This window comes from Bubalus bubalis, chromosome 6 (assembly GCF_019923935.1).
Source record: "Bubalus bubalis isolate 160015118507 breed Murrah chromosome 6, NDDB_SH_1, whole genome shotgun sequence".
Taxonomy (NCBI): Eukaryota; Metazoa; Chordata; class Mammalia; order Artiodactyla; family Bovidae; genus Bubalus; species Bubalus bubalis.
The window spans coordinates 50,460,060-50,484,492 of record NC_059162.1 but is presented as its reverse complement, the minus strand read 5'-3'; the positions used below and the strand labels follow the sequence as shown (position 1 = coordinate 50,484,492).

Here is a 24,433-nt window from a genome sequence, read left to right as displayed (position 1 = left end):
AACCTATTTTGTGCTAGGTACGGGGTATATGTAGGCTTCCCAAGTGGCTCAGTGGTAAAGAATCCACCTACCAATACAGGAGACATAGGTTCAATTCCTGGGTCAGGAAGATCCCCTGGAGAAGGAAATGGCAACCCACTCCAGTATTCTTGCCTGAAAAATCCCATGGACAGAGGAGCCTGGCAGGTTACTGTCCATGGGGTTGCAAAGAGTCCAACACGACTGAGCACACACACGTGACTTATATGCATTTTTCATTTGGCCAATGTTACTTTTGCGACTTTTTCTCTGAAGTTTTGTACCTAAAAACGTGTGTATTGTTGTGGAACTTTATGCCTTTGCATATGTTCCCTAGGCTTACAAAGGCCTTTCTAAAGTTCATCTGGGAAACTACTGCTCATGTTTCAGGTTAATTAGCTGAGTGTTGATGAAGTCTTGACTGACCTTGTCTTGCTCCTAGATAGATTAGAAATTCTTTTTGAGTGTGTTCATTATAGGAAATGTTTTTTCGTGCCCTTTTGTTTCCCCATTTAGTCTGTGGTTCCTTGGTATTGTTATATATTTGTTTCTCTTACCACCTAGCATAGTACCTGGGATGTAGCAGATATTTAACAGGTAGAATCATCATATTTGCCTTAACTTCCATTTGGCCTCTTCTTCATAATGGTTTGGGGAATGGTTTGTTGCTTAAATTGTCTGGTTAATTAAAAAGTATATTTGTTCTGAGATACCAGTTTTCAGCTGTTAATAGCTTAGGAGACAAAAGTGTATGAGTTAGCTGTTTATAGTAAAGGTGTATTCTTGGACTACACTGGCATTCAAATGGTTAAGACTCTTTGCTTCCAATGTAGGAAGTGCAGGTTTGATCCTTGGTCGGGGAACTAAGATCTCATATGCCGTGCAGTGTGCCTTCTCCCCCCTAAAGAAAGCCATATACATATTTAATATGTAAAATATGTATTATTTTATACATAATCCACTGTGAATGGGAATTAGGATTCCAAGTCGCCTAGTCTATAATTTGTCATATAACTTATTTGCAGTGTTCCTAATACTTACTGTCCACTGCAATGGTTTCAAAACTTAAACCTGTGCTCTAATTGAGTGTGTTTCTTCTCAGCGTTACCCAGCTGTAGGACTGAGGTATCTGCTGATACTGAGCCTCTAGTAGTAACCCTGACCAGGTGTCCCAGCAAGGGGAGGGTTGAGAGGATAACATCTACAGTTGTTAGAAGAGGTTCGTATCTTAAACAGGTGGTCACTGCCCGCCCACCCACACCCAGTTGTCTGGCTCTTCAGGTAAATAACGTGGAGGGGGGTTCTGAAGAAAGACCTTCATACTTTGGCTTTTCAACCTAAGTTTTGCCTTCCCAGCTAATAACTCTTTAAGTTCTGTATCAGAAGGAAAAATTCACATGCAAATTCTTATAACCTCAGTCTTAAATATCAGTGAACAAGGAAAAGTTCACTGAAAGCCTGTTGAATGAAAGGAGAACCCAAGATAAACAGAAGAAATGATTCCTGAATAAGTAGATAATAGAAAGGGTTTACTGAGAAGTGAGCAAGTATGATGAAAAGAAGAGCCTCCATCTAGACACATCCTTATGAATTTTGAAGACATCAATGATAAAGGAAGATCCTAAAAACTTCCTGAGGGGAAAAAAGCACTAGTCTACCAGGGAGGAAAAACCAGAGTGACATCACTCTGATTTTCATTGTCAGTGCTGAGTGCTGAATGCAGTTTAGGAGTTCTATCAGACTTCTGAGAGAATTATTTTCAACATAAAATTCTGTATCTAGGACTGAATAGTTTTAGATATATAAAGATTCAGAAAATGTACATGCACACATCCTTTTATTGCAAGCCACTGGTTCAACAAAAGAATATGTGATCCAGAAAATAAAGTGCTAAGGGAAACTTCAAAGATGACAGGGCCTAGAAGATTATTAATGCAGATTGGTTCAGGAATGAGGAGAATTCTAGTAGTAAGACTTAATATGTGGGGAAAAAAAATTAATAGTCTGACAATTTGAACTAAGGAGACACTAAACTAGCATATTAATAAGCAATTTTAGGAAAAATAAAAAGTGAATAAGAAAGGATATGTAATAAATGTATGCCATTTAGCTTTATACCGTTTTAATTACATAAAACACTTCATTGATTTCTTGAAAATATTCTAGTAAGATTTGTAGAGGAAGGGGTATGGTGATTATTGTTTTTATAATAGTTAAGATCTGAAATTGATCAATTAAAAAGAGAAATATAAGCACATTATTTAGAAATATGGTGACACCTCCCAAGAGAAATGGCTGAAAGCTCAGCCTCTGGAGAGCAGGACTGAAATATGGGAAGGGATTGGTGGGGAACTACTGGATTTCATTTTGATCCTTTCTGTAATACTTGATTTTTAAAATGTAATCATTATTTTGTCTTCATTGTTTCTAAAACTAAGCACTTGAGTAGAGCAGCCATAAAGCTGCCTGCTTATGTTGTCTGTCCTCTAGGTCCAACCCTGGTTCCCTTAGATGTTCGACATTCAGTGACACCATAGCCAGTCAGAAGGCAGCCAACCTCAAGCTTCATTTTAATATATTTGCCTCAAAAGAGAATTTCTTCCCTGTTGCTTTAATGCAGGGTGAAGGTTCTGTAGATTGTCTTCTACTTCCCTTATATCTGGGCTCTGCTTTGGCCCTGCTTGACCTCATGAATTTGACTGTATCTTTGTGAAAGGTCCCATCAAAAGTGGCATCATTGTTAGGTTACATTATATTCTTCACATGTGATTATATCCCAAACACATGCTACTTTTCCCAGGGAAGTAAAGAAATTGTAGGAAAGAGCCTGGGCAAGATGGCAACTTTTACTCTTTAAGATGAGATGGGATTGATCAGGACCTGAGATGCTTGGGGTTTAGGTAACAGCAGAATAGGTTTTTTTCTTCCCTTTCTCCTTTAGCAGTGCTAGTCATTTCTTCCTGTTGCATACCCTTTTGAGTTTCTGGATTGAGGTGAATAAGAGGTGGTATGTGCTCCAGTGGGAGGTCGCAGTAGTGAATTGGGACTAGGTTTTTCTTCCCTGCTTTCTTTGCTGTCAAATGATACTTCACAGGTTGAAGGTTAGTGGCAGGGGCATTTGAGACATGGTTGTAATGAATTTGTCTTGGCTTATTGGGTTTATTACAGAAGAGTAGGGAAACCTTAAGCAGCACAATAGAGGGACAGAAGTTCCTACTAGGGAGGTGAGTCTTTTGTTTGGCTCTTAGACTGTTTTTAATTAAATTAACAGTTCCTGCTGATAATTTATTATTACTGTGTTTTTACTGCATTCTGAGCACTGTGCTGTGTACCTGGGAAGTAATGGTAAACAAAACTGAGACAGTCTTTTGCTGTCTCAGAGAAGGGTTGAAAAGTAAAGACAAATTAGTGCTCTACTGTGCAAATGGAGCACAGTGTGAAAAGTACAGTGATTGGAGAGCTATATATAGTATACTAAGAAAGCATGTAACTTGAACCTCTTCCAACAACATAAGCGAAGAATCTACATGTGGACATCACCAGATGGTCAACACCGAAATCAGATTGATTATATTTTTTGCAGCCAAAGATGGAGAAGCTCTATACAGTCAGCAAAAACAAGACCAGGAGCTGACTGTGGCTCAGATCATGAGCTCCTTATGCCAAATTCAGACTTAAATTGAAGAAAGTAGGGAAAACCACTAGACCATTCAGGTATGACCTAAATCAAATCCCTTATGCTTATACAGTGGAAGTGTGACCTAAATCAAATCCCTTATGCTTATACAGTGGAAGTGAGAAATAGATTTAAGGGACTAGATCTGATAGATAGAGTGCCGATGAACTATGGACAGAGGTTCATGACATTGTGCAGGAGACAGGGATCAAGACCATCCCCATGGAAAAGAAATGCAAAAAAGCAAAATGGCGCTCTGGGGAGGCCTTACAAATAGCTGTAAAAGAAGAGAAGCGAAAAGCAAAGGAGAAAAGGAAAGATACAAGCACCTGAATGCAGAGTTCCAAAGAATAGCAAGGAGAGATAAAAAAGCCTTCCTCAGCCATCAGTGCAAAGAAATAGAGGAAAACAACAGACTGGGAAAGACTAGAGATCTCTCCAAGAAAATTAGAGATACCAAGGGAACATTTCATGCAAAGATGGGCTCGATAAAGGACAGAAATGGTATGGACCTAACAGAAGCAAAAGATATTAAGAAGAGGTAGCAAGAATACACAGAAGAACTGTACAAAAAATCTTTATGACCAAGATAATCACGATGCTATGATCACTCACCTAGAGCCAGACATCCTGGAATGTGAAGTCAAGTGGGCCTTAGAAAGCGTCACTATGAACAAAGCTGGTGGAGGTGATGGAATTCCAGTTGAGCTCTTTCAAATCCTGAAAGATGATGCTGTGAAAGTGCTGCACTCAATATGTCAGCAAATTTGGAAAACTCAGTAGTGGCCACACAACTGGAAAAGGTCAGTTTTCATTCCAATCCCAAAGAAAGGCAATGCCAAAGAAGGCTCAAACTACCGCACAATTGCACTCATCTCACACGCTAGTAAAGTAATGCTCAAAATTCTCCAAGCCAGGCTTCAGCAATATGTGAACCGTGAACTTCCTGATGTTCAAGCTGGTTTTAGAAAAGGCAGAGGCACCAGAGATCAAATTGGTAACATCTGCTGGATCATGGAAAAAGCAAGAGAGTTCCAGAAAAACATCTACTTCTGCTTTATTGACTATGCCAAAGCCTTTGACTGTGTGGATCTCAATAAACTGGAAAATTCTGAAAGAGATGGGAACACCAGACCACCTGACCTGCCTCTTGAGAAACCTATATGCAGGTCAGGAAGTAACAGTTAGAACTGGACATGGAACAACAGACTGGTTGCAAATAGGAAAAGGAGTACGTCAAGGCTGTATATTGTCACCCTGCTTATTTAACTTCTATGCAGAGTACATCATGAGAAACGTTGGGCTTGAAGAAGCACAAGCTGGAATCAAGATTGCCGGGAGAAATATCAGTAACCTCAGATATGCAGGTGACACCACCCTTATGGCAGAAAGTGAAGAGGAACTAAAAGCCTCTTGATGAAAATGAAAGAGGAGAGTGAAAAAGTTGGCTTAAAGCTCGACATTCAGAAAATGAAGATCATGGCATCTGTTCCCATCACTTCATGGCAAATAGATGGGGAAACAGTGGAAACAGTGTCAGACTTTATTTTTGGGGGCTCCCAAATCACTGCAGATGGTGACTGCAGCCATGAAATTAAAAGACGCTTACTCCTTGGAAGGAAACTTTTGACCAACCTGATAGCATATTGAAAAGCAGAGACATTACTTTGCCAAGAAAGGTCCATCTAGTCAAGGCTGTGGTTATTCCAGTGGTCATGTATGGATGTGAGAGTTGGACTATGAAGAAAGCTAGCGCCGAAGGATTGATGCTTTTGAAATGTGGTGTTGGAGAAGACTCTTGAGAGTCCCTTGGACTGCAAGGAGATCCAACTAGTCCATTCTAAAGGAGATCATCAGTCCTGGGTGTTCTTTGGAAGGAATGATGCTAAAGTTGAAACTCCAGTACTTTGGCCACCTCATGTGAAGAGTTGAATCATTGGAAAAGACTCTGATGCTGGGAGGGATTGGGCGCAGGAGGAAGAGGGGACAACAGAGGATGAGATGGCTGGATGGCATCACAGATTCGATGGACGTGAGTTTGAGTGACCTCCGGGAGTTGGTGATGGACAGGGAGGCCTGGTGTGCTGCGATTCATGGGGTTGCAAAGAGTCAGACACGACTGAGCGACTGAACTGAACTGAACCTGAACTTGGCGGCTGGGCTTGAATCAGCCCTAAGAACTTAAGTTTTCATTCCAATCCCAAGGTAGGGCAATGCCAAAGAATGTTCAAACTACCGCACAATTGGACTCATCTCACATGCTAGCCAAGTAATGCTGAAAATTCTCCAAGCCAGTCTTCAACAGTCCATGAACCGTGAACTTCCAGATGTCAAGCTGGATTTAGAAAAGGCAGAGGAACCAGAGATCAAATTGATGACATCCGTTGGATTATAGAAAAAGAAAGAGAATTCCAGAAAAACATCTGCTTTATTGATTACGTCAAAGCCCTGACTGTGTAGATCACAACAAACTGTGGAAAATTCTTCAAGAGATCAGAATACCAGACCTGCTTCCAGAGAAATCTGTATGCAGGTCAGGAAGCAACAGTTAGAACTGGACATGGAACAACAGACTGGTTCCAAATTGCAAAAGGAGTACGTCAAGGCTGTATACTGTCACCTTGCTTATTTAACTTATATGCAGAGTACATCATATGAAATGCCCTGCTGGATGAAGCACAAGCTGAAATCAAGATTGCTGGGAGAAACATCAATAACTTCAGATAGGCAGATGAGACCACCCTTATGGCAGAAAGTGAAGAGGAACTGATGAGCCTCTTGATGAAAATGAAAGAGAAGAGTGAAAAAACTGGCTTAAATCTCAACATTGAAAAAAACTAAGATCATGGCATCTGGTCCCATCACTTCATGGCACATAGATCGGGAAACAATGTAAACAGTGACTGACTTTCTTTTCTTGGGCTGCAACATCACTGCAGATGGTGACTGCAGCCATGAAATTAAAAGACTCTTGGTCCTTGGAAGAAAAGCTATGACCAACCTAGATAGCATATTAAAAAGCAGAGACATTACTTTGCCAACAAAGGTCTGTTTAGTCAAAGCTTTGGGTTTCCAGTAGTCATGTATGCATGTGAGAGTTGGACTATAAAGAAAGCTGAGTGCCGAAGAATTGATGCTTCTGAGCTGTGGTGTTGGAGAAGACTCTTGAGAGTCCCTTGGACTGCAAGGACATCCAACCAGTCCATCGTGAAGGAAATCAGTCCTGAATATTCATTGGAAGGACTGATGCTGAAGCTGAAAATCCAAAATTTTGGCTACCTGATGCGAAGAACTGACTCATTTGAAAAGACCTTAATGCTGGGAAAGATTGAAGGCAGGAGGAGAAGGAGACCACAGAGGATGAGATGCTTGAATGGCATCACCGACTCAATGGGCATGAGTTTAAGTAAGATCTGGTAGTTGGTGATGGACAGGGAAGCCTGGCGTGCTGCAGTCCATGGGGTTGCAGAGTCGGACATGACTGAGTGATTGAACTGAACTGAAGAACTAAGAAGGATGGTCCGTTTGAGTCTTTCCTACCAAGATCTTGAGCTTCAAAGATAGGAACCTTGACTGTCTTGTTCACCAGGCCTAGAATAGGTACTTATTCAATATTTATTGAAGGAAAAATAATTAACCTGAAAGGACATTGAGTTTCTAATATTTATTCTACCATTTTTGAGAAATTATACTGTCAAGTGCATAACTCATGTATTTTGTTTTTTTAACTTCATTTTGTTATGGAGCGTAGTTGATTGAGGGTTTCCCTAGTGGCTCAGACAGTTAAGAATCTACCTGTAATGCAGGAGACCTAGGTTGGTTAACAATGTTGTGTTAATTTCATGTGTACAGCAAAGTGATTCAGTTAAATATATACAATAATTTTTCTTTTTTTTTGGACAGCGCTGTACATCATGTGGGATACTAGTTCCTTGACAAGGGCTTGAACTGTGCCCTCTGCTCTAGGAGCGTCTTAACCACTGGACTCCCAGGGAAATCCCTCATGTATTTTAATATTAGCCTTGTAGTAGTCTTCAGAGATTATATCAGACATGAAATATACTGTCTGCGATGTTGCAAGTAATATTCAGATAATTTCCTAGTTAGCTGGGGGGATAAATTGGGATATGTGTTGGGGGAGGGGGAAAGCCACACTATTTGAATTATGCATCTAGTTCTCAAGTTCTTGAGTTAAGGGTCTTATTATTGTATGAGTAGTGGTAAACCAAGAACAAAGGAGTGGGTAGAATCCTTGGCCTCCACTTGATTTCTTTTTTTCCCCACTTGATTTCAAGGAAAGAAACTTTTTGTCAAGGCAGTTTCTTTCAAGATGGATATCAATAGTAGTGATGAAATGCTTCTCTAATAATAGCATTACAGGTACAGATATATTATAGATACAGTCTTTATGTATGCGTTGTCAAATAGTAAAATGCGTGCGTGTTCAGTCATGTCTGACTCTTTTGACGCCGTGGACTGAGCCCAGTGGGATCCTCTGTCCATAGAATTTTCCAGGCAAGAATACTGGAGCAGATTGCCATTTCCTACTCCAGGGGATCTTCCCGACCCAGGGATTGAACCCATGTCTTTTGCATCTCTTGCCTTGGCAGGTGGATTCTTTACCACTGCTCCAAAAGCAAATAGGAAATAGTGATAGTAATAATGAATATTTTCGAGATATGATTTGAGTCCTGCTACTCAGTTACCTATAATGTATGTCACTAGTATACAATGTCATCCCAAGTCTATGGCCAGTATATGTCTAGTTTCCCCAGTCCTCAGTCAAATCCCTGCTCTCATTTACCAATTGTCTTAACATACTCACTTGAATATAATTAATATATTATTAAATATATTCTTATGTATGTATGTGTTCTTATGTATGGTGTTACATGTGCATTTTTAAGTTTGCATAAATGATAATTGTGCTATAAATTTTGTTCTGTTTTCATCTGTGCTTTGGCAGAATTTTTCCATGTTTTTGAATCTATGCTTCACTTCCAAGATCAAAACAGTATTCTACATTTTCTAATTAGATTTCATGTTTTGTATTTTACCTTTTATATCTGCTCCATCTGGAGTTCATCTTTTTGTGTATTGTGAACTAGGGATACAACTTTTTTTCCTTTTAAGTGAGCCAGTTTCTGTAACACATGTTTAATGAATAATATATCCTGTCTGTATGGATTTGTAGTATCATTTTTATCATTAACAGTTTCCTGTAAATAGATCTGTTTTGGAAATACCTGTTCTGTTGCATTGCTGTTATAGATTCTTACCAGTACAGAACAGTTTTCTCTGGAATATGTCACAGTGTCTGGTAGGACAAGTCTTCCCCTCTTTGTTCGTCCTGTTGAAAGTTGATCTAGCAATTCTATTGATTTTTCCATTAATTTTCTGAAGTATTTTACCTTTAAAAATCCTGCTGGGATTTTAACTGGAATTGCATTGAACTTAATATGCTAAAGATTAGCTGCCTAATATTGTGAAGTTTAGCCTGCATCAACTCCATTTGGGAGAAGCTGTATTCTCTACACTTTTAACATGCTGTAAAAAGGAAGGTATGGACTGGACGTTTAATGATTGTTGAGCATTCATTACCCAGGAGCAAAGATAGGGACTACAGAGCTTAAAGAAAGGGTAGATGGACCAGCCTCTTCTATTTATTTTGGTTTTCTGTGTAAATTTAACTTAAATATGAGAGGCAGCCTAGCATTGATGCAAGATGAGCAAAGCTACAGCTTTGTAGCTATTGACCAGGGTCAACTGAGCATCCAGAAGTAATACTTCCTGATCAAAAAGTATTTATCAAGGCACTTTTACATGATATGAACTTGGGAAAATATTTCCAACTATATAATAGCAAAGTATTCAAAATATATAAGGTGCTCTTGAAAATCATTTTGGGAAGGATTAACATTTCAGCTTTAAAAACAGGCTGAGAACATCAGCTGGAGTTTCAAGAAAACACAAATTGTTAACAAATTTATGGGGAAAAAAAAAGCTTCTCAGTAATAGAAATGTAAATAGAAACTTAAGCTTGTATGTGTATGTGTGTTGTCAAATAGCAAAAGGATGATACTCCTTTTCGGAGAAGGTGTGGGCCATCAAGTAATTTCTCTCAGCTGGTCAGAGTGTTGATTGGTACCATTTTGGAGATTCATTTGACAAAATAAGTATTACATTAAAATATATACATAATGCGGTTTTGGGCAAAATGTTTAAATGAAACACCCATCACAAGATGATAATTGAAACTGGATGGTGAATATCTGATGGTTCATTGTGCTTGTTTTGTTTATTGTTGTTCAAAGAGTATGTCCAACTCTTTGTGACCCCATGACTGCAGCATGCCAGGCTCCCCTTTTCTCCACTATCTCCCGGAGTTTGCTCAAATTCATGTCCATTGAGCCAATATTACTACCTAACCATCTCAACATCTGTTACCCCCTTCTCTTCCTGCCCTCAGTCTTTCCCAGCGTTAACATCTTTTCTAATGAGTTGGCTCTTTGCTTAGGGGCCAAAGTATTGGAGCTTCAGCATCAGTCCTTTCAGTGAATATTCAGGGTTGATATTCTTTAGGATTGACTGGTTTGCTCTTCTTGCAGTCCAAGGGACTTTCCAAGAGTCTTTTCCAGCACCACAGTTCAAAAGCATCAATTCTTTGGCGCTCAGCCTTCTTTATGGTCCAACTCTTATATCCGTGCATGACTACTGGAAAAGCCATAACTTTGACTAGATGGACCTTTGTCAGCAAAATGATGTCTCTGCTTTTTAATGTGCTTTCTAGGTTTGTTATAGCTTTCCTTCCAAGGAGCAAGCGTCTTGATTTCATGGCTGCAGTCATCGTCCGCAATGATTTTGGAGCCCAAGATAATAGAATCTGTCACTGTTTCACTTTTTCTGTTTCTATTTGCCATGAAGTGATGGGACTGGATGCCATGATCTTAGTTTTTAGAATGTTGAATTTCAAGTCAGCTTTTTCAGTCTCCTCTTTCACCCTCATCAAGAGGTTCTTTAGTCTCTCTTCACTTTATGCCATTAGAGTGGTATCATCTGCATATCTGAGGTTGTTATTTCTCCTGGCAGTCTTTATTCCAGCTTGTGATTCATCCAGCCTGGCATTTTGTATGAGGTACACTGCATATAAGCTAAATAAGCAGAGTGACAAAATAGAGCCTTGTTGTACTCCTTCCCCAATTTGGAACCAGTCTGTTGTTCCATGTGCATTTCTTTTATTTTTATTTATTTATTTTTAATGGAAGGATTATTGCTTTATAGAATTTTGTTGTTTTCTGTCAAACCTCAACATGAATCAGCCATAGGTATATGTATATCCCTACTCTTTTGGACCTCCCTCCCCATCCCATCCCTCTAGGTTGATACAGAGCCCCTGTTTGAGTTTCTTGAGTCATACAGCAAATTCCCATTGGCTATCGATTTTACATATGGTAATGTAAGTTTCCATGTTACTCTTTCCATACATCTCACCCTCTTGTCCCCTCTCCCCGTGTCCATAAGTCTATTCTCTATGTCTGTTTCTCCATTGCTGCCCTGTAAATAAGTTTCTCAGTACCATTTTTCTAGATTCTGTATACATGCGTTGAATACGATATTTATCTTCCTCTTTCTGACTCACTTCACTCTGTATAATAGATTTCTAGGTTCATCCACCTCATTAGAACTGACTCAGAAGTGTTCCTTTTTATGGCTGAGTAATATTCCATTGTGTATATGTACCACAACTTCTTTTTCCATTTATCTGTTGATGGACATCTAGGTTGCTTCCATGTTCTAGCTATTGTAAATAGTGCTGCAATGAACAATGGGATACATGTGTCTTTTTCAATTTTGGTTTCCTCAGGGTATATGCCTAGGAGTGGGATTGCTGGGTCATATGGTAGTTTTATTCCTAGTTTTTTAATGACTCTCCATACCATCTTCCATAGTGGCTGTATCAGTTTATATTCCCCTCAACCGTGCAAGAGCGTTCCCTTTTCTCCACACCCTCTCCAGCATTTATTGTTTGTAGACTTTTGATGATGGCCATTCTGACCTGTGTGAGGTGATATCTCATTGTGGTTTTGATTTGCATTTCTCTAATAATGAGTGATGTTGAGCATCTTTTCATGTGTTTGTTAGCTATCTGTATTTCTTCTTTGGTGAAATGTCTGTTTAGGTCTTTTTCCCACTTTTTGATTGGGTTGTTTGTTTTTCTGTTACTGAGTTGTATGAGCTGCTTGTATATTTTGGAAATTAAACCTTTGTAAGTTGTTTCATTTGCTATTATTTTCTCCCATTATGAAGGTTGTCTTTTCAGCTTGCTTATAGTTTTCTTTGCTATGCAAAAGCTTTTTAAGTTTAATCAGGTCCCACTTGTTTACTTTTGTTTTTATTTCTGTTACTATAGGATGTAGGTCATAGAGATCTTGCTTTGATTTATGTCACCCAGTGTTCTGCTTATGTTTTCCTCTAAGAGTTTAATAGTTTCTGGTCTTACCTAGTAGGTCTTTAATCCATTTTGAGTTTATCTTTGTGTATAGTGTTAAGAAGTGTTCTAATTTCATTCTTTTACATGTAGCTGTCCAGTTTACCCAGCACCATTCTTTGAGAGGCTGTCTTTGCCCCATTGTATATTCTTACCTCCTTCATCAAAAATAAGGTACCTGTGGGTGTATGGGTTTATTTCTGGGCTTTCTATCTTGTTTCGTTGGTCTCTATTTCTGTTTTTGTGCCAGTACCATATTGTCTTGATGACTGTAGCTTTGTAGTATAACCTGAAGTCAGGAAGCTTGATTCCTCCAGTTCCATTCTTCTTTCTCAAGACTGCTTTGGCTATTCGGGGTCTTTTGTGTTTCCATATGAATTGTGAAATTTCATTGTTCTAGTTCTGTGAAAAATGCCATTGGTAATTTGATAGGGATCACATTGAATCTGTAGATTGCATTTGGTAGTATAGTCATTTTCATAATACCGATTCTTCCTACCCAGGAACATGGAATATCTGTCCATCTGTTTATGTCATTCTTTGATTTCTTTCATCAGTCTTATAATTTTCTATGTATAGTTCTTTTGTCTCCTTAGGTAAGTTTATTCCTAGATATTTTATTCTTTCTGTTGCAATGGTGAATGGGATTGATTCCTTAATTTCTTCTTCTGATTTTTCATTGGTAGTATATAGAAATGCAAATGATTTCTGTGTATTGATTTTGTATCCGGCTACTTTGCTAAATTCACTGATTAGCCCTAGTAATTTTCTGATACAATGTTTAGGGTTTTCTATGTACAGTATCATGTCATCTGCAAACAGTGAGAGCTTTACTTCTTCTTTTCTGATCTGGATTCCTTTTATTTCTTTTTCTTCTCTGATTGCTGTAGCTAGGACTTTCCAGAACTATGTTGAATAATACTGGTGAAAGTGTTGTTCCTGATCTTAGGGGGAATGCTTTCAGTTTTTCATCACTGAGAATAATGTTTGCTGTAGGCTCATCATATATGGCCTTTACTATGTTGAGGTTGGTTACTTCTCTGCCCATTTTTTTGAAGAGTTTTAATCGTAAATGGGTGCTGGATTTTGTCAAAGGCTTTTTCTGCATCTGTTGAGATGATCATATAATTTTTATCTTTCAGTTTGTTAATATGGTATATCACATTGATTGATTTGTATATATTGAAGAATCCTTGCATTCCTGCAATAAACCCAACAGTCATGGTGTATGAGCTTTCTGATGTGTTGCTGAATTCTGTTTGCTAAAATTTTGTTGAGGATTTTTGCATCTATGTTCATCAGTGATATTGGCCTGTAGTTTTCTTTTTTTGCGTTGTCTTGGTCTGGTTTTGGTATCAGGGTGATGGTGGCCTTGTAGAATGAGTTCTAAAGTGTTCTTCCTCTGCAGTATTTTGAAAGAGTTTTAGAAGGATAGGCATTAGCTCTTTTCTAAATGTTTGATAGAATTCTCCTGTGAAGCCATCTGGTCCTGGGCTTTTGTTTTTGGGGAGATTTTTGATCACAGCTTCAATATCAGTGCTTGTAATTGGGTTGTTCATAATTTCTGTTTCTTCCTGGTTCAGTCTTGGAAGATTGAACTTTTCTAAGAATCTGTCCATTTCTTCCAGGTTATCCATTTTATTGCCATATAGTTGTTCATAATAGTCTCTTATAATCCTTTGTATTTCTGCATTGTCTGTTGTAACCTCTCCTTTTTCATTTCTAGTTTTGTTGATTTGATTCTTCTCTTTTTTTTTTTTTCTAGATGAGTCTTGCTAAGGGTTTGTCAATTTTGTTTATCTTTTCAAAGTACCAGTTTTTAGTTTTATTAATCTTTACTAGTGTTTCTTTCATTTCTTTTTCATTTATTTCTGCTTGGATCTTTATGATTCTTTCCTTCTGTTAATTTTGGTTTGGTGTTTTTGTTGTTGTTGTTCTTCTTCTTTTCCCAGTTTTAGGTGTAAAGTTATTCGATTGTCTATTCAATGTTTTTCTTGTTTCTTGAGGTAGAATTGAATTGGTATAAACTTCCCTCTTAGGACTGCTTTTGCTGCATCCCATAGGTTTTGAGTTGTCCTGTTTTCATTGTCATTTGTTTCTAGAAATTTTTTTATTTCTTCAGTAATCTGTTGGTTATTTAGAAACATGTTGTTTAATCTCCATGAGTTTGTGTTTCTTAGTTTTCTTCTTGTAATTGATATATAGTCTCATACCTTTGTGGTCAGAGAAGACGCTTCATGCGATTTCAGTTTTCTTAAATTTACTGAGGTTTGAGTTGTGACCCAAGATGTAGTGTATCCTAGAGAATGTTCCATGTGCACTTGAGAAGAAGGTGTATTCTTCTGCATTTGGATGGAATGTCCTAAAGATAATGAGATCCATGTCATCTAATGTATCATTTAAGACTTGTGTTTCCTTACTAATTTTCTGTTTTGATGATCTGTCCATTGGTGTGAATGGGGTGTTAAAGTCTCCTACTATTATTGTATTACTGTCAGTTTCTCCTTTTATGTGTGTTAGTGTTTATGTATTGAGGTGCTCCTATGTTGGGTGCATAGATATTTACAATTGTTCTGTCTTCCTCTTGGATTGATCCTTTGATCATTATGTAGTGTCCTTTCTTATCTCTTGTAATATTCTTTATTTTAAGGTCTATTTTGGCTGATATGAGGATTGCTACTCCAGCTTTCTTTTGCTTCTCATTTGCATGGAATATGTTTTTCCATCCTCTCACTTTCAGTCTATATGTGTCTTTAGGTCTGAAGTGGGTTTTTGTATCCATTCAGCCCGTCTGTGTCTTTTGGTTGGAGCATTTTATCCATTTACATTTAAACTAATTATTGATATATATGTTCCTGTTGCCCCATGTCCATTTCTTAACTGTTGCCTCTTGACTTGTATACAGGTTTCTCAGGAGACAGGTAAAGTGGTCTGATACTCCTGTCTCTTAAGAATTTTCTACAGTTATGATCCACACAAAGGCTTTAGCATAGTCAATGGAACAGAAGTAGATGTTTTTCTGGAACTCCCTTGCTTTTTCATGATCCAGCGGATGTTGGCAATTTGATCTCTGGCTCCTCTGCAGCTTTGAAACACAGCTTTTACATCTGGAAGTTCTCAGTTTCACATACTGCTGAAGCCTATCTTGAAGGATTTTCAAGTATTAACTTTCTAGAATGTGATATGAGCACAATTGTATAGTAGTTTGAAAACTCTTTGGCATTGCCCTTTTTTGGGATTGGAATGAAAACTGACCTTCTCCAGCCCTGTGGCCACTGCGATTTTCCACATTTGCTGACATAGTGAGTACAACGCTTTAACAGCATTGTCTTTAGGATTTTAAATAGCTCAGCTGAAATTTTATCACCTCCTCTAGCTTTGTTCTAGTGATGCTTCCTAAGGCCCATTTGACTTCACACTTCAGGATGTCTGGTTGTATGTGAGTGATCACACCGTCATGGTTATCTGGGTCGTTGAGACTTTTTTGTATAGTTCTTCTGTGTATTCTTGCCACTTCTTAATCTCTTCTTTTTGCATGTATTTATAATGTTCTACAATAAAAGGGGGAAAATGCATATTTTTGATACAGCAGTTCTTTTTGAATTTATGCTATATAGTATTTGGAATGCTTTAAAATTAAAGTATAAAGGGATGAACTTTGTATTATTGCCTGTAATAGTAATACAAAACATTGGAAAATCCTAAATGTTCCTCAGTTGTGTGGTAGTTGGAAAGGAGCTTAGCAGCTGTTGGAAAGATTATCTTACATGCTTTTATATTTATACAGTTGGACATTACATTCACTTAAGATACAGTGTTATGTGAGAAAAATTATAGGGCAGTGTATGCAATATTCTAATTTTTGTTATATGTATGTAAATTATATTTACATGTAGATTATATACATAAGAAAAATGAGATGAATAGTTTTCTTTTGTGGGAGGAAGTAGGATGGGAAGTTTTTATTTTTATTTTTTTGATTTTATATTTATTTTTTAATACAAAAAGCATTTTGTATTGGGGTATAGCCAGTTAACAGTGTTGCAATAGTTTCAGGTGATCAGTGAAGGGAATTTTATTTTTGAGTGTGTATTTTTATATTATTTACTTAACCAGCTCTGTGTTTACCTTTGTAATCAGAAAGGAAGTAATACATTCTAAAATTAGAAAAATGTTTAACTTCTAATAATGGATACATTCTGGACAGGAGGGAAGTAATCAGTGACAGTAATAGGGGAAAAGGGAAGATGTACATTGTTTATCCTAGTTAGGTTTGAGTTGTGTTCAGTGTTATGGGTCATTTACCCTTTCTTACTTTATTTTCTCTAAAAGTTCTTTGGGAAGAAGAATTTTAAGGTAGGATAATACTTTTACAAAATATCTTTATTAAAGTAGTTTCAGATAATACATGATTTATGTTCTGTGTGTTTGTATTGATAAAATATTGGTGTGCATTTTCCTTAGAAGGTAAATTAGAGTCTATTCTTATTCTTAGAGCAAAACTGAGATTATTTTGGCATAGATATATTTTTAGAAAAAAAAAAGTTACTTTATATAGCTTTTTTAAGAATTGAATTTGAACTTTATAAAGTCCATATAACCTTCCTGAGCTTTATGTACCATACTCGATAATAGAGCAGTGAGGCTACAGCTGTCAGAAGAGTAACACACATTCCCTGGTTTTGGTAGAATGTTTGGGTGGGAGAGTGGTGGTGTGTGTTGCAGTTAATTTCAGACTAAATGGGGAGACGACTGTAAGAGCAGAGGCAGTTAAATGTGTATAACTTTCTCCCAAAAGTTTGGCTGTGAATGGGAGGAAAGAAATAAGAGAAAGTGGTGGGAGGGGAAGGAAGGAATCAAGGGAATTTTAGTTTTTCTGTTTTCCCACCACTATCCTTACAAGTTATTAAGAGTAGTTGAATGCTACTGGGAAAGTGCCAGTAGAAAGATTGATTGAATGCTGACTCTGGTCTATAATTCTGTAACTTTGGTCAAGTTATTTAATCTGTCTTCTTAGAGTTATAGATTTTTCATAGTGAAAAAGGGATCTGTAAAATCATTATCTGTAAAAATGTCTCCATAATATTGTTCTGAGTATTATCACTCTTCCCCTGGCACAGTAAATGGCTCATGATATGGGCTTAAAAAGTGATCTGTGAATAAATGTGCAGGTTGATGTATGGTTGAGCACACAGTAGTCACTCAAGTCACTTTTCCCCAGGAGTTGGCTGTGAATGGAAGGGAAAAAGGTTATAGTGGAAGTGAGGCATAAGGAATCAAGGGCAACTGTTACTGGATTAAGGATTGTTAATATACGATGTGCTAGAAATATTAGTAGAATCAAGGTGGAAACACTAGGAGTGGGAAAAAAAATTTAATGGTTTATTACTTATGATCTAAGGGCTTATTGTGTAGTAGGAGTAATATAGTGGAGAGTAAGATGGGGACAGACCTTGCCATCAAAGGTTAAAAAGGGAGAGAATTTGTTGAAGCAGGGGCAGAGCATATGAAACTATCTGGGAATGTTTGCAGTTGCGATTTTGTACATATTCCACTCTAGAATTGGAAGATTCTAGGTCCTTGTAGTCACCCTGGCATTCTGATGAGGTTATTTCTCACACATAATTAATTATGTTGATCAGGCTTTAGTTTCTTTAAGGGAAGCAAAGTCTCTCTGTGACCATTGAATTTATAGCTTTCTAGAAAGTTGCTTGCTAATAGAGTCATTTTCATACTGTGATTTGAAGATTTTGTTTCACTGTCTGGAGAGAGAAAATGCTCAGCCTGACATGGAGCTTTCCTGCTGATAAAATTTGTTATAGTGACTCATTTTCCATTTTTACTTCTATCACTCATGTTGTCAGGTTTTTAAGTCTTGTAAATCATCTAATTATAGTATTGAAGAGCTTTTTCTTCAGCTTATGCTGACCTGGCAACAGTATATGGTGATATATATTTTTAGAGCATGACTCTTAAAATGTGATCCATGGGTCTTTTCAGATGGTCTGCAAAGTCTTAACTGTTTTCGTGATAATACTAATATGTTACTTGCTTTTCCCACTGTATTGACGTTTGTATGATTGTGTGAAACTAGTATTTGGTCAGGCTAGTGTATGCCTTAGCATGAAACAAGGCACCAGTGTATGCTAGTATTACTTATTTTTGAGCACTTACAGTTAAACAAAAACACGACACATGCACAGAAAACCCTATTGCACTTAAGAACATTTTTTTTTTTAATTTTTACTTATTTTTGGGTGTGCTAGGTCTTCGTGGCTGTGTGGGCTTTCTCTAGTTGCTGTGAGTGGAGGCTACTATGGTTGTCATGTACAAGCTTCTCATTGTGGTGGCTTCTCTTGTTAAGCATGTACTCTAGGGCTTAATGGGTTCAGTAGTTGTGGCAAATGGGATTAGTTGCCCCAAGGCACGTGGAGTCTTCCTGGACCAGGGATCGAACCTCTGTCCCCTGCTTTGGTGGGCCGATTTTAACCACTGTACTACCAGGGAACATTCTTGATGAAACATCATTTTCATTTAATCTTAATCTTGAGTTTAGGTTTTTAATATTATGCGTGACAGAATAGGAAATCCATGTAAGATATTTATGCCATTGTTTGAATTGCTGGTTGAACTAGTAGCTTTTACATGAAACATCAGTTTTTACTTAAAACAGTGACTTGCTTGGTTATATGGTAGATACTTTCTTGACATTCTTTTCATTTATATTTACTTACCATTTTTTATTTTCTTGCTTTGTCCTTTTGGATTGGAGCTACTGTATGGTATCATTACTTAAATACAGTTTTGTTCCCACCACCTTTTGTGCAGTTATTGCCAAATATATTACATTCTTGTATGTCATAGCTCTAACAATACAATTATGTACATATTGTTCCATATGTTTGCTTTAGAATAAATAGGCATTTATACTCCCTTTTATGATTACTTAATTACCTTTCTTAGTGTTCTTTGTTTTTTATTGTGTGTGTGTGTGTGTACACATATGTGCATGTTTGAATTTCTACCTTGGTTTACTTATGAACTTTTTTTATTACTTGTAACTCTGCTAGCAACAAATTGTCTTAGTTTTTGTTTATCTAGAAGTATCTTTTTCACCTTCATTTATGAAAGCACAGTTTTGCTGTATATAAAATTCTTGATTGACAGTTTTTTCCCTCCCTTTCAGTTCTTTGAATATGCTATTTCACTGCCTTCTGGCCTTCATTGTTTCTGAAGAGAAGTTGGCTTTACTGGGGTTTCTTTGTATGTGAAGAATTATTTTTCTTCCTGCTTTCAGGATTTTCTTTGGGTTTCAACATTTTTACTGTGTTTTGTCTAGATGTAGATCTCTTTGAATTTATACTGCTTGGAGTTTGTTTAGCTTCTTGGTTATATAGATTAATGTTTTTTTAGCAAATGTGGAATATCAGTCACTATTCCTTTGGATATATTTAGAATGTAGTGTATCTTTGAAACTCTGTGCCCTTTACTTAGTTTTTAAAATTTTTATTGGAGGATAATTGTTTTACAATATTGTGTTGGTTTCCATCATACATCAACATGAATCAGCCACTGGTATACAAATACTAACTTCTCACACCTCCCTCCTCCACACCCCTGGAACTTAACCATTCTAGTCTCTGTTTCTATCAGTTTGACTCCTCTAATTACCTCATGTGAGTGTAATTATACATTATTTGTCTTTTTTGTCTGTCTGATTTTACTTCATTGTAATGTTTTCAGGGTTTATTCATGTTGTGGTTTGTGGCAGAATTTCCCAGAATTTGTGTATCCTTAGGTATTGAAAATAGGTATTCCCAATTGGAAACTTTTTTTTCTTCCCTACTTACTTCATTTTTACCTAACTTTTATACTGTTTTAGAATGATCACCTACCTAGTTTTACATATTATTGTACATTTAATTAGTTAAAAGTCTAAATTGGGAGGATGAGACCAAACAAATATTGCTTGGTTATCTTTATGAAGGCTGATGGTGGTGTGCTGTGCTGTTTATGCAGTAATTGATATATGTCACAATGTAATTTTGGAGTATATAATTTTGGGGTCTTATGCTTAAAAAATGTAAGTGATCTTACAATTGGCTTCTCAGTTGAATATGATTTTGTAAAAATTGGTGGCTCTCAGTATTTTTTTAAACTTCTAGAAGTCAGTATACTTGAGGGACTGTGATGCATTCCCATCAGTGAACAAGGCTTCATTCAGTAGTGATACCCCGGAGGGAGGTCATGACTACCCTTCCAATGAGTTAAATATACCCAACTACCCAGAATCACTGGTTAGTGTATTTTAACTACATGCGGCATAATCTTTTTTTCAGTTGAAGTATAGTTGATTTACAGTGTTTCAGGTGTACAGCAAAGTGATTCAGTTATACATGCTGCTGCTACTAAGTTGCATCAGCCATGTCCGACTCTGTGCAGCACCATAGATGGCAACCCACCAGGCTTCTCTGTCCCTGGGATTCTCCAGGCAAGAATAGTGGAGTAGGTTGCCACTTCCTTCTCCAGTGCATGAAGGTGAAAAGTGAAAGTGAAGTCGCTTAGTTGTGTCCGACTCTTGGCGACCCCATGGACTGTAGCCTGCCAGGCTCCTCCGTCCATGGGATTTCCCAGGCAAGAGTACTGGAGTGGGTTGCCATTGCCTTCTCCGTCAGTTATACATATATATGTGTTATATATATGATATGTGTGTATATATGTATTCTTTTTTTTTTTTTTTCTTTCTTTCTTTTGGCTGGGCGGCATGTGGGATCTTAGTTCCCTGACTAGGGATCAAACCTGTGCATCTTAAATTGGGAGCGCTGAGTCTTAACCCCTGGACAGCCAGGGCAATCCCTATATATGTATTCTTTTTAAAATTCTTGCCCATTATTGGTTCTTTCAAGATATTAAATATCATTCCCTGTGCTACATAGTAGGTCCTTGTTGTTTATCGTATATGTAGTAGTGGACATAATCATTCTTATTCTTTTATCAAGTGCTTATGAAATTATGTCATGCAACTTCTTTTATTTTATCTAAAGAGAGATGAGGGACTTCCCTGGTGGTCCAGTGGCTAAGACTCTGCACTCCCAATACAGGGAACTGGGTTCCCTTCCTGTTCAAGGAGCTAAATTCCACATGCCTCAACTAGGAGTTTGCATTCTGCAACTACAGATCCCAGATCCTGTGTGCTGCAACTAAGACCTGGCACAGCCAAATAAATAAATACATACGTACTTAAAAAAACCTAAATATGAGATTCAAGGCATCCTTTGTTTATAACCATGGCCTACCCACTTCAGCTTATAGCTGTCATTTTGATTATAGCTTTCCTGAATGTGTTACCTTGGAGTGGTTGCTGAATCCTGGCCTCCCTTGGGTTGACACTGAATGAATATTGACAACTGCTATAATTTTGTTTTAAGCTTCTTTGTTTCTGGAGAGTTTTTATGATTTGAGATACTTGTTAGTATTTTCCCTAATTATAAGGTTTTTAATGGATAAAACATTTTGATAAATACATGATTGGTATAAAATATAAGCTTTATAAGTAAATCAGTCTTATACGTGATTATTTATTTCCTAAACAGAGACTCTACAGGGGCAGGTAATTCACTGGTCCACAAGCGGTCTCCTTTACGTCGAAACCAAAAGACCCCAACATCCTTGACCAAGCTGTCTTTACAGGATGGACATAAAGTCAAAAAGCCAGCATGTAAATTTGAAGAGGGTCAGGATGTCCTAGCTAGATGGTCAGATGGCTTGTTTTATCTTGGAACTATCAAAAAGGCAAGTTACTTTATACATCTTTTGCTGTTTTTACAGTAAACTTTTAATAATCTTGGATTTAAATTTAAGATTGTTTTTGATTTTAAAAGAAATCACTGTAAGTTTTCCTCTTTTCCAGATAAACATATTGAAACAGAGCTGCTTCATCATATTTGAAGACAGTTCTAAATCCTGGGTTCTCTGGAAGGACATTCAAACAGGCAGGTGCTACTATTTCCCCTGGACATGATTTACACTAAAATTTTATTTTCTTCAGCTTGTCATTTTCTGGTGTTAGTCTCTTTAGTACAGTGTAATAGGATAACTTAAAAAAAAAATCAGGGCGGTATTCAGTCTTCAAGGAGTTATCTGTGTTATAGATGATAAGATCAAGAATTGCTCTGTTGATAAGAGTAGATTAGAGGACAGATGCACATGTATAAATTGCTGGTAGGGCCCTTCTAAGAACTTTGACGAAAAATTTTAGCCATTAATATGAGTAATACTTTGGGCTTCACCTTAACTGTTACTTGTCTGTATTAGAAAGAAGTTATATAGAGAGGTAATATTTATTGAGAGCATACTATTTGCCAGATGTTTTGGGGGATTAGGATATATTAAATAGCTTAGAATACTAGAAATACTCATCCTTAAGAATAGTTTAAAATAACTGCTTAGCTATGAGTTTTTATATTTAGATAACAAAACTAGGTTATATTTGGATACAAGTAGAAATGAATACAGGTATGCTTTGGTTTGGTTATAAGTATGTTTCTTGTAATGCTTTTTATTGCAAACTATAATTGTTGTATGCCCTTTAAATCTGTTCAATAAAGGCATTTTCCCAGGTATCTGTTTCATGAAAGTGCTATATTTATGAAAAATTATGAATATTAAAAGTGCAAGTACTTTGCAAACTAAAGCCCCAGTTTTGGTATCCTTGTAATTTGTTAATGGGTCTGCACTTAAGATATTTTTATATCTCCTTATGTAGAAAGGAGACAAATTCTTTCAAGTATTTATCAACTGGGTTTTTAATTTGAATCTGAGGTGCGACTTTATGGTAGGTTACTGCTGTGTTCATATTCTTGATTTCACTCTTAATTTTTTTTAAAGAATAAAAAGTTTTGGTAATGGAATTGGAATGTTCTAGTTGCCATTTTTATACATGGTACTTAGGAATTAGATGGAGAGTTTAATAGCTGTTAACTTTAGTAAAATGTTTTTCTAGAGAAATTTTTTTCCAGTTTTTAGGACTGATCAATTTAAAGGACTAAATGATGTTTTGAATCTCAACTTGAGGAGTCAGTGAGAAAAGGAATAGGAGGAGCACAGAACGTCTCTGATAGTAGTGATACTGAATACCTCTTATTAGCCTGCATACAGAATTATCCCCCTTTTCTTAGTTTGTAAATATGGATCCTTCTGGTGGAACTGAAACATGTAATACTGATTCTGTTCCCCTTCTATTAGTATGTGTCCCTTTCAACTTTTCCACCTTTTTGAGGTTCCTGTGAGTTAAATATAAAGGTCTTTCTCTTTCTTCCTTCTCTCTCATCCTTCCTTCCATAAAGGAAGAAGAAAACCAGCTGTACATAGAGGTAGAAAGCTGTTGTGGAAGTGAGGGGGTTGTGTTCTACATGTGGCATACTCAGTATGTCAGTTCAGTGGCCTGTGATTGTTTTTTCCTTGTTGGCTCCTTTTACTATTCTTAGATAGCTCTTGGGCCATTTAATTCTTTATAACACCTAGAAAGTTGCACACATATAACTTGGAATTGCTATAGAATGAGTAAGTGAACCTGGAAATTGCATTATGGCAGATGTCAGTGTGGAGTGTAGCTTTAATAGTTTTCTTCCTGTAAGAATCCTGGATATAGTAGTTATATATCAAAATGACTTAATAAATTATAGTAGTTTCACTCATCTAATAAGATTCTTTTAGAAAGTTTACATAAATAAAAGCAATGTATGGTCATATTAGTAATCAAAGAATTATGCATTGCAACAGATACCATGTTAAAACCATTAAATAATTTTTAAAGGATTTTGATCTTAATAACTATTTGTTATGGTTTCTGTGAATTGTACACTGCTGGTAGCAATATTGCATTTCTCTTTTGGATATTTGCAATAAATGCATAAAAATGCATTAAATGCATAAAAATGTTTTCCATGCTTTCATCTATACAATAGATTCATTTGTAGCAGTTTACTCAAAAGAAATAATTCAGAAGTAAAAAATCCAGATGAAAAATGTTTCCTGTAGCTTTAACAACAACAAAAAATTGGGCACATCTAAGATGAAATGGCTTTATAGTCATTTGGGCTTAGAGTAAGGGAGACTAAGAAGGCTAATAAGCTACACAGAAAGTTTTTGTAAACTTGATGGTAAAACAGACATACTGGATATCACAACTAAAGGCAATTCTCTGCTTCCTCAAGATTGTTTTCTTGAGGTAAACACGTACGTCTTTTGGA

General features: G+C 36.9%; 1 protein-coding gene across 4 annotated transcripts in view; it reads left to right on the top strand.

Moving 5' to 3' along the window:
* The window catches only part of MTF2 (metal response element binding transcription factor 2), a 73,884-nt gene that overhangs the window by 24,958 nt on the left and 24,493 nt on the right, over positions 1-24,433 (top strand). For 2 of the 4 annotated variants that reach the window (XM_006061318.4, XR_003110108.3), the window contains exons 2-3: positions 21,776-21,974; positions 22,093-22,174. In XM_006061318.4, coding sequence (XP_006061380.1) covers positions 21,776-21,974; positions 22,093-22,174 — 281 coding nt within the window. Of the gene's footprint in view, positions 1-21,775; positions 21,975-22,092; positions 22,179-24,433 lie in introns of those variants that run through there. The other 2 variants (XM_025288254.3, XM_006061320.3) reach the window with 2 other exon arrangements.